At 40.8% G+C, this 16,615-nt stretch overlaps 1 protein-coding gene across 1 annotated transcript in view; it reads right to left on the bottom strand.

The window, feature by feature from the left end:
- The window catches only part of LOC309544587 (uncharacterized protein), a 50,576-nt gene that overhangs the window by 17,670 nt on the left and 16,291 nt on the right, over positions 1-16,615 (bottom strand). The window contains exon 2 of the mRNA XM_082243495.1: positions 14,280-14,327. Coding sequence (XP_082099621.1) covers positions 14,280-14,327 — 48 coding nt within the window. The remainder of the gene's footprint in view (positions 1-14,279; positions 14,328-16,615) is intronic.

Raw genomic sequence — 16,615 nt, 5'->3', positions numbered from 1 at the left:
AAACACTGGGTCCTACATATAAACTAGCAGCGCTACTGGGCTACTCTCCTTGTGCCCTATAGTATATTCAAAGATAGTCAAGTTGCAGGTTATTTATACACGTGAATGCGTGATAAAACACAATAGTCCTTTCACATGTATTTGATAAAATGCAATAAAAAGTCCCAAAGGTGTATAGTGGAATCTTCCTTAAAACTTAAAAGATAGATGATAAAAGTACACCTCCACCACACCTCCGTGAGCCCCTTAGGTATTGCACACGCACCCTTAAGACTAAAGTCTGGCGCTTTGGATAGTATAGAGGCTTAGTCCACCTCAGTCTGGCTGCACACCACGGTCCTGGAACAGGCTTTAGATGGTAATCAACACTCCTCCAGGCAATATCCCATATCGTGGTACTCCGCCCAGCCGTATCCCCTCACAATATCCTTGTGGTCGTCCAGCTCCTCTCTCGACCACAGCTGGACGACCACAGGGATATCGTGAGGGGATACGGCTGGGCGGAGTTTCCCTTACCAGTCTTTTACGATGTATTGATATATTTATACTTGATAGTATTTATGTCTATTTCAAATATAATATGTATTGTATATTGATTTGTATCGTTGTTCATTTTAGATTTTATGGTTTGCAAATCTGTCTGACATATATACATTGCGTGGATCCTGAGGAAGCTAATGCAACGAAACGCGTTGGTCCACTAGCAGATTTCGGTTTATGGATTTCAGATATATTGTTATATTCCTAGGAAAAAAATTGTGTATATTATACTGTCTGTATTTTAATAAATGCCATTTCTTTGTCAATTTATGGCTTTTTGGCCATTAGAATAAGAAGGATAAACACTGGGGTCGGTTAACTCCAAAGTAAAGTAGAACTATAGGCAAAACTTTTTTTTTTTCATTTTGGATAGAGTAAGGGAGGGTTATAACACCTGTCAGTTTTATGTTTGCCATCTTTATCCCATTACCTTCACTTCCTGTCCTATAGCCAAACAGAAAGTAGAAGGAAATCCTAACATATGAAAGCAATCTCTTGAGGACCCCCAGGTCACCAGAATTAGGGTCCCCTTTGGAATATTTCCCCTCTATTACTTTTCTGGGGACAACTCAAATTTGGGTTTTCTTTAACTTTCAATGATAATGGTAAACAGGACAAATAGAGAGGGTGAATCTCCCGAATGGGGGCACAGACAGCACTAAAAACCTGACAAGCATTCTAATCCATCTTGCTTTAAACTAAAAAAAAAAGTCTTTGCTTGGTTAGTTATATTTTAACCCTTTATGCACACAACAGCAACTGCCATGTGTTTTCTAACAGAAACATGCATAACGTGTTTCTGTTAGAAGAGGGGTTGACAATGGGGTTGGATAACTCCAAACTAACCCTTTGCACACACACTAGCTACCACCATGTGTTTCTAACATAAACACGCATTGTTCTCAATACCTCCTATCACAATTTTGACTTCAACACACATCTGTAATACATACTGTCACACCACAGAGATATAACACAGGTTAAAATCTTGCAGTGCTCTTCAAAGAGACAGGAATTCCTTAAGTTCTGATTTAGTGCATTCGAGATAAGGCTTAACAATTTTAAAATATTTTTTAATAAAAAAAGCCAAGAAAATTATTTTTTCATAAAATATTTACAGAAAAAGATAATATAGAAAAGAGATAATAGCCAAGAGTAAAATAAAAGGGGACAAGGTTTCACCCAATCTGTGGTTACAGATTCCAATTCTACTGTATAGGCTTGTTCACCAATTCGACTGTATAGGCTTGTTCACACTTGATTACAAATTCTAACGCTTAACAAATGCTCCTATAGAGTTAGTATGGACGTTAGACACGCGTTTATGAGCTTTAGTGCGGGCATTAGGCTGGCGCTTTACAAGCGGTAATGACGAGTTAAAAATGCTCCCCAAATACCCTATGGGCAGGTTTGATGAGCGTTAAGGCACGTGAAAACCGCTCCACAAATGCATACTCTATTTCAGGAAATAGACTAATCTTAACACCCCACAAGCGCAGCACAACTGCCTGCCAGAGCGTTTGTGAAGCGGTACCATAGACTTGGTTGGGAGGCATTGAAAGACTTCCAACGCCTCTTGACTCAACATGAGGCTTCAATTTTGTAGGGACGCGACGCTAACGCTTCATGTTTTGATAGTGTGAACAGCACCGTGTGCTGTCTATTGTGTCTTGCACATAGGCGCTTGAGGGGCATTTTTACTCCTCTCAAACAACTGCTTTTAATGCCAGTGTGAATATACAATTTTCTTATTCAATTTCCTTTAGATTTACCTTTAACTATGTAGTGCAAATGCCTGCCTGATTCCATACAAATTGAAAGTGTTGTAGTGTTATGTGTTATGACCTCATTAGATGGTTTTGGTAAATGTAAAGGAAAATTGTACAAGAAAATTGTATAATATATGGCCAGCCTTATGCCCCGTACACACGTGCAGATTATCTGCAGACTTTTGTCTGCAGACTTACCAAAACCATATAATATGAGGTCAAACCTAAACACTTTCAATTTGTATGCAATCCGGCAGGCCCTTGCACTACATAGAAAAGGTAAGTCTGCAGACAAAAGTCTTCAGATAATATGCACGTGTGTATGGGGCATTAGCCTAACAGAACTGTTGGCTCTCGAAGAGACTTTCCCCAGGTGTGTCTCATTTCGATGCAAAAAGAGAGCTGACAAGCTGCAGTTGCACCAGCTTTCTGTGGCTCCTAAGCCGGGTGGTTGCGGAAATGGCAAGCAAATCAAAGGATCTTAGGAGTGACTGGGCAAGTGCCAAAATGTTTATGATCATCTCACAGCCATTTTTTTTTAATTTCACAGCCATTTCAACAGGTACAGTTTTCTAAATACATCCATATTTTCATATACTCACAGTCTGATAACCAATATATTATTAGAATTACCTAATGCATGAATCTTTTGATATACGTCAGATACCTAAATCATTTAGGATATAAAATGTGTTCAATCTGCCCACTCTATAAGACAGTCAAGTCGTGTTTAGCATCAGATTCATATAATGTACATAACACAGTAAATGCATTGGGTCAGAACGAGGTATGATTTGCATATAAATAAGCTGTGAGCACAATGTAACAAGGCAAATCAGAAAATTAAGCGGAAGTGTCCCAGCAAATTAGGGCCAACCACATACAGGATGGCGTTTATTACTTTTTTTGTTTTGGTCCCACCCCCCAGATTGATTTTGCACCTCCTACCATGTTCTTGGACAATCAACATTCGCCTTGACACATTCCATGGCAATTGAATTAACCGCTTGCTGGCCTTATAACTTATATATACAAAGGCAAAGCGAATCTGCTGCACAGGATCATGTACCTAGTACGTGATCCTGCACTTCCGGGTCTGGGGCACACATGCACGCCACCTGTGCACGCCACAGCAGGAGCTGTGTATAATCAACAATGCAGGAGCAGGAGCTGTGTATAAAGCGGACTCAAGGTCCACTGGCCCCCACCGATCATTTGGCAGAGAGCCAGAATGGCGATCTACCTACAGTATGCAAACAAGGCAGATCGCGGTTCTGTCAGTAGGGAAGGCATTGATCCTGTGTCCCTGCAAAGCAGGAACATGGATCAATGCCTTCCCCTAGTAAAAGCACCTCCCACACAGTACACAAGCACTGGCTAGGCACACAGTTAACCCTTAGATCGCTTATGATGTTAACCCCTTCCGAGCCAGTGTCATTAGTACAGTTGCGGTGATTATTTTTAGCACTGATCATTGTATTAGGTAAGAGAGATCTGCTGCTCCAGGTGAGATGAATGAGTCTGATGGAACCTCCACATGAGTGCCAGCCCTGGCTCTCCTCCGTAAACAATATCAAGATAAGTAGAAACAGCCGTACATCACTGTAGTTCCAAATGCCTTTATTAAATTAACCAAGGTGGAACAAAAAAACACCAGCCAATTCAGGTAACCTGGACTGGTTGGTGTTTTGTTTGCCACCTTGGATATCTCAATAAAGGCAAGGTGTGGCCGTTTCTTCTTATCTTGATCACTGTATTAGTGTCACTGGTCCCCAAAAAGTGTCAGTTAGTGTCCGATGTGTCCGCCGCAATATCGCAGTCCCACTACAAGTCACTGATCACAGCATTACTAGTAAAAAACATAAAAGTAAATAAAAATTACATAAATATATCCCATAGATTGTAAATGCTATAACTTTTGCGCAAAACCAATCTATACATGCTTATGAGGATATTTTTTTACCAAAAAAAATATATAGGAGAGTACAGCTTGGCCTAAATTGGTGAAGAAATTTGATTTTTTTATGTTATTTGGATATGTTTTATAGCAAAATATTGTTTTTTTTCTCAAAATAGTCGGTCTATTATTTTGTTTATAGCGCAAAAAATAAAAAACGCACATACCACCAAAAGAAAGCTCTATTTGTGGGAAAAATGGAGCATATATTTTATTTGGGTAGAGTGTCGCATGACCGTGCAATTGTCCGTTAACCACTTTAAGACCGGAGGATTTTCCTGCTTAATGACCAGGCCACTTTTTTCAACTCAGCACTGCGTGACTTTAACTGTCAATTGCGCTGTCATGCAATGCTGTTCCCAAACAAAATTTACGTCCTTTTTTTCCCACCAGCAGAGCTTTCTTTTGGTGGTATTTGATCACCTCGGTGCTTTTTATTTTTTGCGATATTAAAAAAAAAAAAAAACATTTTGAGAAAAAAAGAAATTTTCTCTTTTGTCTTTTAAAAACTATCCAATATAAAGTTGTCACTAAAAGATAAATTGCTCCCACATGACATGGGTATATGTGGAATGACACCCCAAAATACATTCTGCTGCTTCTCCTGAGTACAGGGATACCACATGTGTGGGACTTTTTGGGAGCCTAGCTTTGTACATGACCCCGAAAATCCAATCACCACCTTCAGGTTTTCTAATGGCGTAAAGTTGCTTATTTTACTTCCTCACTACCTATCACAGTTTCGGAGGCTCTGAAATTTCTAGATAGCACAAAACCCCCCAAATGACCCCATTTTGGAAAGTAGACACCCCAAGCTATTTGCTGAGAGGCATGGTGAGTCCATGTAATATTTTATATTTTGCCACAAGTTTCGGGAAAATTATTTTTTATTTTTTTTTTGTTTTTTTACACAAAGTTGTCACTAAATGATATATTGCTCACACACGCAATGGGTATATTTGGAATGACACCCCAAAATACATTCTGCTGCTTCTCCTGAGTACAGAGATACCACATGTGTGAGACTTTTTGGGAGCCTAGCTGTGTACGGGACCCCGAAAACCAATCACCACCTTCAGGTATTCTAATGGCGTAAATTGCTTATTTTACTTCCGCACTACCTATCACAGTTTCAGAGTCTCTGAAATTTCAAGATAGCACACCCCCCCCATATGACCCCATTTTGCAAAGTAGACACTCTAAGCTATTTGCTGAGAGGCATGGTGAGTCCATGTAATATTTTATATTTTGCCACAAGTTTCGGGAAAATTATTTTTTATTTTTTTTTTGTTTTTTTACACAAAGTTGTCACTAAATGATATATTGCTCACACACGCAATGGGTATATGTAAAATGACACCCCAAAATACATTCTGCTGCTTCTCCTGAGTATGGGGATACCCCATGTGTGAGACTTTTTGTCAGTCTAGCTGCGTACAGGACCCCGAAATCCAATCACCACCTTCAGGCTTTCCAAGGGCGTAAATTGTTGATTTCACTCCTCACAGTTTCGGAGGCCATGAAAAAGACAGCACAACCCCCCCAAATGACCCCTTTTTCAGAAAGTAGACACCCTAAGCTATTTGCAGAGAGGCATGTTGAGTGTTTTGCAGATCTCCCTTTTTTGTCACAAAGTTTTGAAATTGGAAACCCTTTTTTGTCACAAAGTTTTGAAATTGGAAAAAAGAGAAAAATAAATGCATTTCCCTTTATTTTCTTTATTTTCCAAAATAAATGAGAGCTGAAAAATACGCACCATGCATCTTAGCAAATACCCTGGAGTGTCTACTTTTCGAAAAGGGGTCATTTGGGGGGGTTTTGTGCTATCTTGGCATTTCATGGCCTTCAAAACTGTGATAGGTAGTGAGGAGTGAAATCAACAATTTACGCCCTTAGAAAGCCTGAAGGCGGTGATTAGATTTGGAGTCCTGTACGTGGCTAGACTGCCAGAAAGTCTCACACATGGGATATCCCCATACTCAGGAGAAGCAGCAGAATGTATTTTGGGGTGTCATTTCACATATACCCATGGCATATGTGAGCAATTTACCTTTTAGTGACAACTTTGTGTAAAAAAAACAAAAAAAAAAAAAAAAAAGAATAATTTTCCCGAAACTTGTGGCAAAATATAAAATATTCCATGGACTCACCATGCCTCTCAGCAAATAGCTCGGGGTGTCTACTTTTCAAAAAGGGGTAATTTGGGGGGGTTTCTGCTATCTTGGAATTTCAGGGCCTCCGAAACTGTGACAGGTAGTGAGGAAGTAAAATAAGCAATTTACGCCCTTAGAAAACCTGAAGGTGGTGATTGGTTTTCGGAGTCCAGTACACAGCTAGGCTCCCAAAAAGTCCCACACATGTGGTATCCCTGTACTCAGGAGAAGCAGCAGAATGTATTTATGGGTGTCATTTCACATATACCCATGGCATGCGTGAGCAATATATCATTTAGTGACAACTTTGTGTAAAAAAAAAAAAAACAAATTGTAATTTTCCTGAAACTTGGGGCAAAATATAAAATATTCCATGGACTCAATATGCCTCTCAGCAAATAGCTTTGGGTGTCTACTTTCCAAAAAGGGGTCATTTGGGGGGTATTTGGACTGGCATCATCCACTCTTCTAACCACTTGAAGACCAAGCCTTTTCTGTGACTTTTTGTTTACATGAAAAAATATTTATTTTTTACTAGAAAATTACTGTAAACCCCCAAACATTATATATATTTTTTAAAGCAAAGGCCCTACAAAACGAAATTGTAGATGTTGCAATTTTTTTTGTCACACGGTATTTGCACACAGATTTTCCAAACGCAATTTATGCGAAAAAAACACTTTTTTTAAAATCGAATGCACAAATACACTATATAATTCCTAATTGTTTGGTAAAATTTAAAAGCTTATCTTATGCCGAGTACATAGATACCAAATATTGCAAGCTTTAAAACTGCACACGCCCGTGCAGCGGCAAGAAAATACGTACATTTTTAAATCCTTTAAATGTCTTTACGGGTTACCACTTTGGACTTACAGAGGAGGTCTACTGCAATAATTACTGCACTCGACCTGGTGTCTGCGGTGATACCTCACATGCATGCCGCAATTACTGTTTACATATGAAACTAGACCGACGCTTGCGTGCACCTTTCTGCGCAAGCACCGGGGACAGGGGTGCTTGAATTTTTTTTTTATTTATTTATTTTGCTTTTTTATGTTTTTTTGACACGTTTCCTTTCATTTTTTTTTTTTTTTTAATCATTTATATTGTTATCACAGTGAATTTAAATATCCCCTATGATAGCAATCTGTAGTGACAGGTAGTCTTTTTTCAAAAATTGGGGTCTTTTAGACTCTAGATCTCTAGATTGGTGTGATAAGATGCTTTCCCAATTTCCCAATGGCGCTGTTTATTTTTGGCGAAACCAAAGTCATGAAATGCTCGTAGCTTCTGGTATCTTAGGCCATAGAGATGATTGGAGCCATTTTCGTCTCCAATCAGCTCTATGGTTAGATAATTAAACCACTGGCTGCACTCTCTGGTTACCCGGTGGGACAGGAGAGCCCATGAAAAACCACGGAAGGTGGTGGGAGGGGGGGGGTGGACGATACCAGGATGATGCCTAAATCTGCAGGCATCTTCCTGGTATAACCACTCAAAGTCCAGCAACGTACCAGTACATTGCTGGTCCTTGTTTGGCATATATTGTAGTTTTTCTTTTTTTCATGCAGCCTGTGGGCTGAACGTAAAAAAGAGAAACTAACAGATTCCTTCATCCACATCGATCAATGTGGATGAAGAAATATCCACCAGAAAATGCGTAGTGTACCCATCATTAGCCGCCCAAAACATCCAACCCACTTTCTAATGATGGGTATACATGACAAACGCCATGTATACCTATTGTTTTTTTTAACTGCAGTGGTGATATCACCTCCTACAGCGCTGCCATCAGAGATTTCCATATATGCTGAGCGCAAACGCTGTTTGTGTCAGAATATATAAAATCAGTGTGGCAGTTGATGAGTGTACCTGCAAGGCAAACTGGTTAACAATAGAATAGAAATAAAACATTACATTGGTACCTGAGAAGTAAAAAATGGTTACCAATGAAAAACAGTAACAAAGTACAGTAAAAGTAGGAAGAGTAGAAGTGTGAACAGAAAAATAACTCAAACGACAACTATTTTTGGCTTTTTTATTTTATAATTTTTTTGTAATTTTTTTTTACACTTCCTTTTTACACTTTTTTTTCTTCAACTGCAACATTCCAGCTTAGGGTCTCTCAAAATGACGATAGCCATCGAACGTCTTTCGAGACCCTGTGTAAGTGTGCCCTAGACTGTGCCGTACTGTACCCTACGCTAATACTCTACTATTGTGTGGTAGCGTTGGAAACATTCCCCGATGCAGAGACCAGGTTGGCCAAGACAAAAGGGACAATAAGTGCGGGTGTCACGCCTAAATCTGAGCTTAAGAAAGACACAACATCTTCTTTGGGGGTGTCTTTGGGTTGGGGTACTCGGGAGGACATGTGGAAAATGCCTCTCATGCAGCCGGCTCACTGCATCTGGTAGGGGAACTTGGGCAGGAGCACCTCCTGGATACAGGTAGGCACTGATGATCTCTTCCTGGAATTCTAGGAAGGATCCAAGCCAATTGGAATAAATAAACAGACACTTTTTTGTACCAGCGTCTGGCTTTACGGACAATTAAGTACGGTGACAAAAGCTGGTCGTTGAGGTCCATCCCTCCCATATTAAGGTTGTAGTCGTGGACACAGAGGGGCTTCTCCAAAACACCAGTTGCCGTATGAATTTGGACCGTCGTGTCTGCGTGAATGGAGGACAGAACGAAAACATCACGGGTATCCCTCCACTTCACTGCAAGCAATTTGTCAGTTTTCAAGCAGGCTCTCGCCCCCGACTAAGACGGGAATCTACAAGCCGTTGGGGGAAGCCCCGGCGATTAGGTCGCACGTTGCCACATGCACCAATTTGTAATTCGAGCAGGTGACTAAAAAGTGGCACGCTTGAATAAATATTGTCCATGTACAAATGGTACCCCTTTCCAAATAAGGGTGACACCAAGTCCCAAACTATCTTGCTGCTGCTCCCTATGTAGTCTGGGCAGTTGGGGGGCTCCACAGTGCTATCTTTACCCTCGTAAACATAGAAACTAACTGTATAGCCTGTGGCCCTGTCACACAGCTTATGCAGCTTGACCCTGTATCTGGCACGCTTGCTGGGGAGATACTGCTAGATAGCAAGGCGGCCAGTATACTTAATCAGGGACTCATTAACACAGACAACTTGTTGGGGGGTAAACAAGGCTGCAAACCTCTGATTGAAGTGGTTTACTAGGGGCTGGATTTTGTAGAGCCGGTCATATCCAGGGTCTCCCCGAGGACGACAGAGTTCATTGTCACTGAAGTGCATGAACCGCAGAGTTTGCCCGTATCTCCCCCTGGCCATGCATGCAGAGAACACACGCATATGGAGGACTGGGTTAGTGGACCAATATGACCGCAGTTCACTCCTTTTAGTTATACCCATGTTGAGGGAAAGGCCCAGAAAAGTTTTAAACTCGGAAACCGTTATAGGTTTCCAGCCGAATGGTCTGGCAAGGGACAAATTTGGGTTTGCAGCGATATATTGACCAGCATATAAATAGCTTTGGTCCACAATAGATCTGCAAAGATCTTCTGTGAAAAACAGCTCAAAAAAATTAAGGGGAGTAAAATTGGCTGTTTCCACCTGAATTCCGGGTTGGTCAGTGAATGGGGGAAGTACGGGCGCTGTAGAATCTGTGGGCTGCCAATTAGGATATGCCAGCGCTTCAGGGAGGGCACTATGGGCTCTACAGGCCTGTCTTCTAATTTGCGTCGGCTGTGGGCCACTACTTGTGCTTGCCACCGCACCAGCTTCAACTGCACTTATGGGACTCGCAATGTCACCAAGTCTTACTGCAGTGCTAGTATGTCTAGGACCAGGATGTACTAGGCCGCTGGTGCTTGCCAGTTCACTAGAATTTTGAGCGGCACTAGTACTGGCTCTCTCATACGAGCACCCTGCAATCTCTGCACCTCAGCAACTCCAGAATGGGGTCGAGTATGCCTGACCTTACCAGGGACCCCTCCGTCATCGGAGCTATCTGTCAGGGAGCCACTGCTGTCTACAGGCTCATATACGGACCCTGATTCTGCCAGTGAGGCTTTCCCATCGCTCTCATCTGACATGGTCAGTATGCTGTAGGCCACTTCACTACTGTACCACCGTTTGGACATTTCAGCAACTAAATTTACAGGTACAGTAGTGTGACTCATAGGTTAAAAAGCACCTGATTGTCAAGGACTATTTCAAACGCTACAAAAAAACTGCTAGTGCTAGCAGGGATTAGGCCTGACTCTGCTAACGCTGCGGTTTTGTGTTTTTGGAGGTGACAGTAATCTATTGATTACTGCACTTACCTGGGCGGGGTGGGGTGGGGTGGGCAAGGTGGAGGGGCTAAACGCAGGTGCTGGCAGGTGTCGTGACCGATCCTGCTAACGCTGCGTTTTGGGGACCCTAAACTATTGGGGACACTAGTATAGTTCTGATCAGATCAAAGATATTGATCCGTTCAGATACCATACTAGTAATAGAGGTGTATGTGTGTGTATGTGTGTGTTACTGGTAATCAAGGGGTTAACTAATATTTCTAACTATGCGGCTGGGATCTGCGCTGTACTAGACTGATGCTAACTAGCGTTAACGCTAACTAATGTCACCTGTGACACTAATAATAGTGATCAGAAAAAATTCTGAACACTATAAAAGTGACACTGTGACAGGGCAATGAAGGGGTCAACTGGGGGTGATCAGGGGGTTAAATCTTTATTGGGGGGATTGGGGGTACCCTAAAGCTACTTGGGACACAAACTAACTCGCTAGTGCTAACTGAAGTCACAATCACACTATTACAGAAATACAGAAAACCGCTATATACCTGTATATAGTGTGCAATGTGACAGGGGGTAAAGGGGTTAACTAGGGGTGATCGGGGGGGTCAGGGGGTTAAATCTTTATTGGGGGTGGAGGGTGTCATAAACCTAAAAGTAACGGTCGCTACCGCTAAACCAAGTCACAAGGCACACTAATACAGAAATATAGAAAACTGCTATATACTGTCTATAGTGTGCAATGTGTCAGGGGGTGTAGGGGTCAACTGGGGGTGATCAGGGGGTTAAATCTTTATTGGGGGGGATGGCAGGTATTCTAAACCTACTTAGGATAGAAACGAACTCGCTAGCGCTAACTGAAGTCACAATCACACTATTACAGGAATACAGAAAACCGCTATATACCTGTATATAGTGTGGAATGTGACAGTGGGTGAAGGGGTTAACTGGGGGTGATCAGGGGGGGATCAGGGGTTAAATCTTTATTGGGGGGTGGTGGGTATCCTAAGCCTAAAAGTAACAGTTGCTAGCGCTAAACCAAGTCACAAGGCACACTAATACAGAAATATAGAAAACTTCTATATACTGTATACAGTGTGCAATGTGACAGGGGGTGTAGGGGTTAATTGGGGGGGTGATCGGGGGTTAAATGTGCCTAGCTACGTGTGTGTGTGTGTGTGTGTGCTTGGTGCAGTACTCACAGTTTGATCTTCTCACGCTGGAATCCAAAAAGGATTTGGGGTGGGGAGAAAGGGTTATTCCTGTTCCTTTGTTTACATTACACAGGCATAACTAGGTCTGTAATTGGTCAGGACCGATCAGCAGGTCCAGGCCAAAAATCATTGCCCTGAACCTGACGACTGATCGGTTCTAAACCAAATCAGACCATCAGTGGGGCCGGGGGCACGCAAGAGCAGGGCCGGGGGCACGCGGGTGCGCGCCCCAGAGCCCCAGGAGCAAGCAACATAGAGCTACGTCGTTTCGCCCAGGAGTGGCTGCCTGCCGCAGTAAATCTGCGGCGGGCGGTCGTCAAGTGGTTAAATTAACGCAGTGCTGTATCGTAAAAAATGGCCTGGTTATGAAGGCGGGTAACTCATCCGGAGGTCAAGTGGTTATGATAACTAAGTTGTCCATGTGGTTATAAATGATCTGACACTTATTAGATCCGAGGAACATACTTGGATGAGTGGTGAGGTATCTTTAATGTTACAGAAAATGTCCAGTTGAAAACCACTAACTAGTACTAGCTACTGGTGTATCTTATAAAATTAGAATATCATCACAAAGTTAATTTATTTCAGCAATTCAATGCAAAACGTGATACTCATATATTTTATACAGATGCGTTACAGACAGAGAGATATATTTCAAGCATTTCTTTCTATTATAGTGTTACTAAACCAAGTAATATAAAAATTGTTCAATACTTTTACATTCAAATACTTCAGCTATATATATATACCTTGTTAGCTGATCTGTATATTGTGATCACGCGATACTTTGCAGGGTCCACCCAAGTCCAGAGTGTTCATGTAGGGGGAGATTTCACTACCTCTTGAAATCCACTACAGCCTGTGTCCTCATGCTTTTATGGTGGATCATCCATTAACCAAGATGTGACATCCCACCCACTGTGTTATTTTTTAGTTACTGGGCATGGAGGAGGAGGGAGGGACTGGGCTGTCATTTAGCATCTGTATACAGGCCCACATGTGTGATGTTAATACCATGTGACCTGAATAGCTCAGCTCCAACCAGGAAGCTTTCTTTCCAGCAATAGAAACCAAACTGAGCATGTGCAGCTGAACTACACTTACTGTGTCTTATGTGAACTTGCCCAGAGTGTGCATGCAGGAGGGGGAGGATCTGTGCATACAGGATTGCACAGCATTTTCACACAATGCAGAGGATTAATCACTTAAGTTACACAGTGAGTATAACAAGCATGCTATTCTGCATCTATAGACAGATTTTACTGTTGTGGGTTTAGTAACACATTCGTTTTGATGAGTATGGCTTACAGCTAATGAAAACCAAAAATTCAGTATCTCAAAAAATTAGAATATTACATACGACCAATAAAAAAGAGGGTTTTCAATACAGAAATGTTGGCTTACTGAAAAGTATGTTCATGTACAGTATGGTATACACTCAATATTCGGTTGGGGCTCCTTTTGCATGAACTACTGCATCAATGCGGTGTGGCATGGAGGCGATCAGCCTATGGCACTGCTGAGGTGTTATGGAAGCCCAGGTTGCTTTGATAGTGGCCTTCAGCTCATCTGCATTGTTGGGTCTGGTGTCTCATCTTCCTCTTGACAATTTCTCACAGATTCTCTTCATAGGGTTTAGGTCAGGTGAATTTACTGGCCAATCAAGCACAGTGATGATACCATGATCATTAAACCAGGTATTGGTAATTTTGGCAGTGTGGGAAGGTGCCAAGTCCTGCTGGAAAATTAAATCAGCATCTCCATAAAGCTGGTCAGCAGAGGGAAGCATGAAGTGCTCTAGAATTTCCTGGTAGAGGGCTGCGCTGACTTTGGACTTGATAAAACACAGAAGACCAACACCAGCAGATGACATGGCTCCCCAAATCATCAGCGATTGTGGAAAATGTTGCATTTCATTAGGAAATAAAGGCCCCAGAGTCTGGAAGAAGATGGCACAGAATCCAAGTTGCATGAGATCCAGTGTGTAGTTTCCACAGTCAGTAATGCCTGACATAGAGAATCCTTGGGATATTGTCAAGAAAAATATGAAAGATCCAACAGTGCAGATGAGCTGAAAGCCACTATCAAAGAAACCTGGGCTTCCAATACATCTCAGCAGTGTCACAGGCTGATCACCTCCATTCCATGCCACATTCATGCAGTAATTCATGCAAAAGGAGCCCCGACCAAGTGTTGAGTGCATACTATACTGTACGTGGACATACTTTTCAGTAAGCCAACATTTCTGAATTAAAAATCCTTTTTTTATTGGTCTTATGTAATATTCTAATTTTCTGAGATACTGTAAAAGTTCTCATTCACACAGTACATTGACAAGCGTATTTGTATTTAAAATATTCATACCTCTCCTCAGCTTTAATTTTGTGTTGGAACTGAATCCGTCACTTCCATCTAAAATTATAGAGCAATTTAACAAAAAAATAAAAATAAATTAGAGAATCTAAGAAACGCAATACAAAACATGCAATGCAATGTATAGCCTGTTCTGAGAATCCCAGATGATTCATATTTTTACTATTTCCCTTCTCTTTTAACTGATGATCACTTTTTACAAACATAGTCTTCATGATTGGACTACAATACTAACCTCAATATGGATTGTTCTTTGCTTTATCTCTGGAACATGGAACTTAAATGCAGCATTGCCTGGTCAGTTACACATCCCCTTTCCTTCCTTATCCTTATTCTTATTTTTTTTCTCTTCTATCAATCTCCTAATCGATTCGATTGTCTACCATAATATTGTCATATTAATATTACCATTTATTGCCTAAGTCCTTTAATTTCTTGACATATAATTTCTTTATATCATTTTACACATTCTACTGCATATTTTTAATTGTACTAAAAAATAAAAAATATTGTAACAAAAAAAAAGAAAAATACAAGAGCATTAAGTGCAGTTCTTTTTTATTGACAAAGCAGAAAAGATACCACATTGTAATATAAAGGTATAAAGCTAAGAGAAGACTGGCAATTTAGCAGGAATCATAACTGAGATCCAATTATGTTTGTATTCTGTAGTATACATATATTAACAGAGGCACGGACTCCAGAGATAGAGATATAATTTTGCCCCTGTTCAAATCATTAGTAAGACCTCATCTGGAATATGCAGTTCAGTTTTGGGCACCAGTTCTCAAAAAGGATATCGGGGGAAATGGAGAAAGTGCAGAGAAGGGTAACCAAACTGATAAGAGGCATGGAAGAGCTCAGCTATGAGGAAAGATTAGAGGAACTGAATTTATTCTCTCTTGAGAAGAGGAGATTAAAGTGGGGTACACACTAGTAGAAAATCTGCCAAAAATTTCCGTCCGAGGTAAAATCGTACGATTTTCGGCTAGTGTGTACACAACTTTCAGCAGCCGATGCCGACATTTTCAACGAAAAAAAACGGAGGGACAAACACCAAAATTTTTATTGTCCGTCCCCAGACGACCAATGTGTATGCAGTTTAATGTGTATGCAGTACGTCCGTGAAAAATTGGAAACGAAAGACCGCGCATGATCTGAAGTTGCTGACAACCCGGAAGTCTAGGAAAAATGTCCCCAAAATAAAAAAAAATCGGACGAGAAATTTCGTGAACATTTATGCACTGTCAACTAAAAACGGTTATGAACGCTGAGCAAGAGAGAGAAAAATCGGAGGATATTTCATCCGATTTCCGTCAAGTGTGTATGGGCCTTAAGGGAGGATATGATCAACATTTATAAATACATAAGGGGTCCTTATAGTGAACTTGGTGTTGAGTTATTTATTTAAGGTCAACACAGAGGACAAGGGGGCACTATTTACATCTAGAGGAAAACAGATTTAATCTCCAAATACGTAAAGGTTTCTTCACCGTAAATGTGGAAAGACTCCCTCCAGAGGTGGTTCTGGCCTGCTCACTAGATTGCTTTAACCGCTTTCATACAGAGCAGTTAGACCCCCTTCCTGCCCAGACCAATTTTCAGCTTTCAGCACTCTCACACTTTGAATGACAATTGCTCAGTCATGCTACACTGTAACCAAACAAAATTTTTATCATTTTTTTCACACAAATAGAGCTTTCTTTTGGTGGTATTTGATCACAACTGGGGTTTTTTTTTTTTTTCGTGATATAAGCAAAAAAAGAGCAAAAATTTTGCAAAAAAAACACTTTTTTTTAGTTTCTATTATAAAATTTTGCAAAAAATTAATTTTTCTTCATACATTTGGGCCAAAATTTATACTGCTACATATCTCTGGTAAAATTAACCCAAATTAGTGTATATTATTTAGTCTGTGTGAAAGTTATTGAGTCTAGAAGCTATGGTACCAATTACTGAAAATTGATCACACCAGATGTACTGATGGCCTATCTCCTTTCTTGAGGCCCTGAAATGTCAGGACAGTACAAATACCCCCCAAATGACCCCTTTTTGTAAAGTAGACAGTCCAAGGTATTTAGTAAGAGGCATGGTGAGTTTTTTGAAGTTATAATTTTTTCCCACAATTCTTGGGAAAATTAAGAAAACATTTTTTTTTCTTTTTTTTTCCCAAAACGTTGTCAATTTATAAGCTATTTCTAACACATAGCATGTACACAGCAAAAATGACACCCCAAAATTCATTCTGCTACTCCTTCTGAGTATGGTGATACCACATGTGTGAGACTTTTACACAGCCTGGCCACAAAAAGAGACTCCACGTCCAA

Source organism: Pelophylax lessonae (genome assembly GCF_965119305.1).
Source record: "Pelophylax lessonae genome assembly, chromosome: 1".
Lineage (NCBI taxonomy): Eukaryota > Metazoa > Chordata > Amphibia > Anura > Ranidae > Pelophylax > Pelophylax lessonae.
This window is presented reverse-complemented; position numbering and strand designations above follow the sequence as displayed.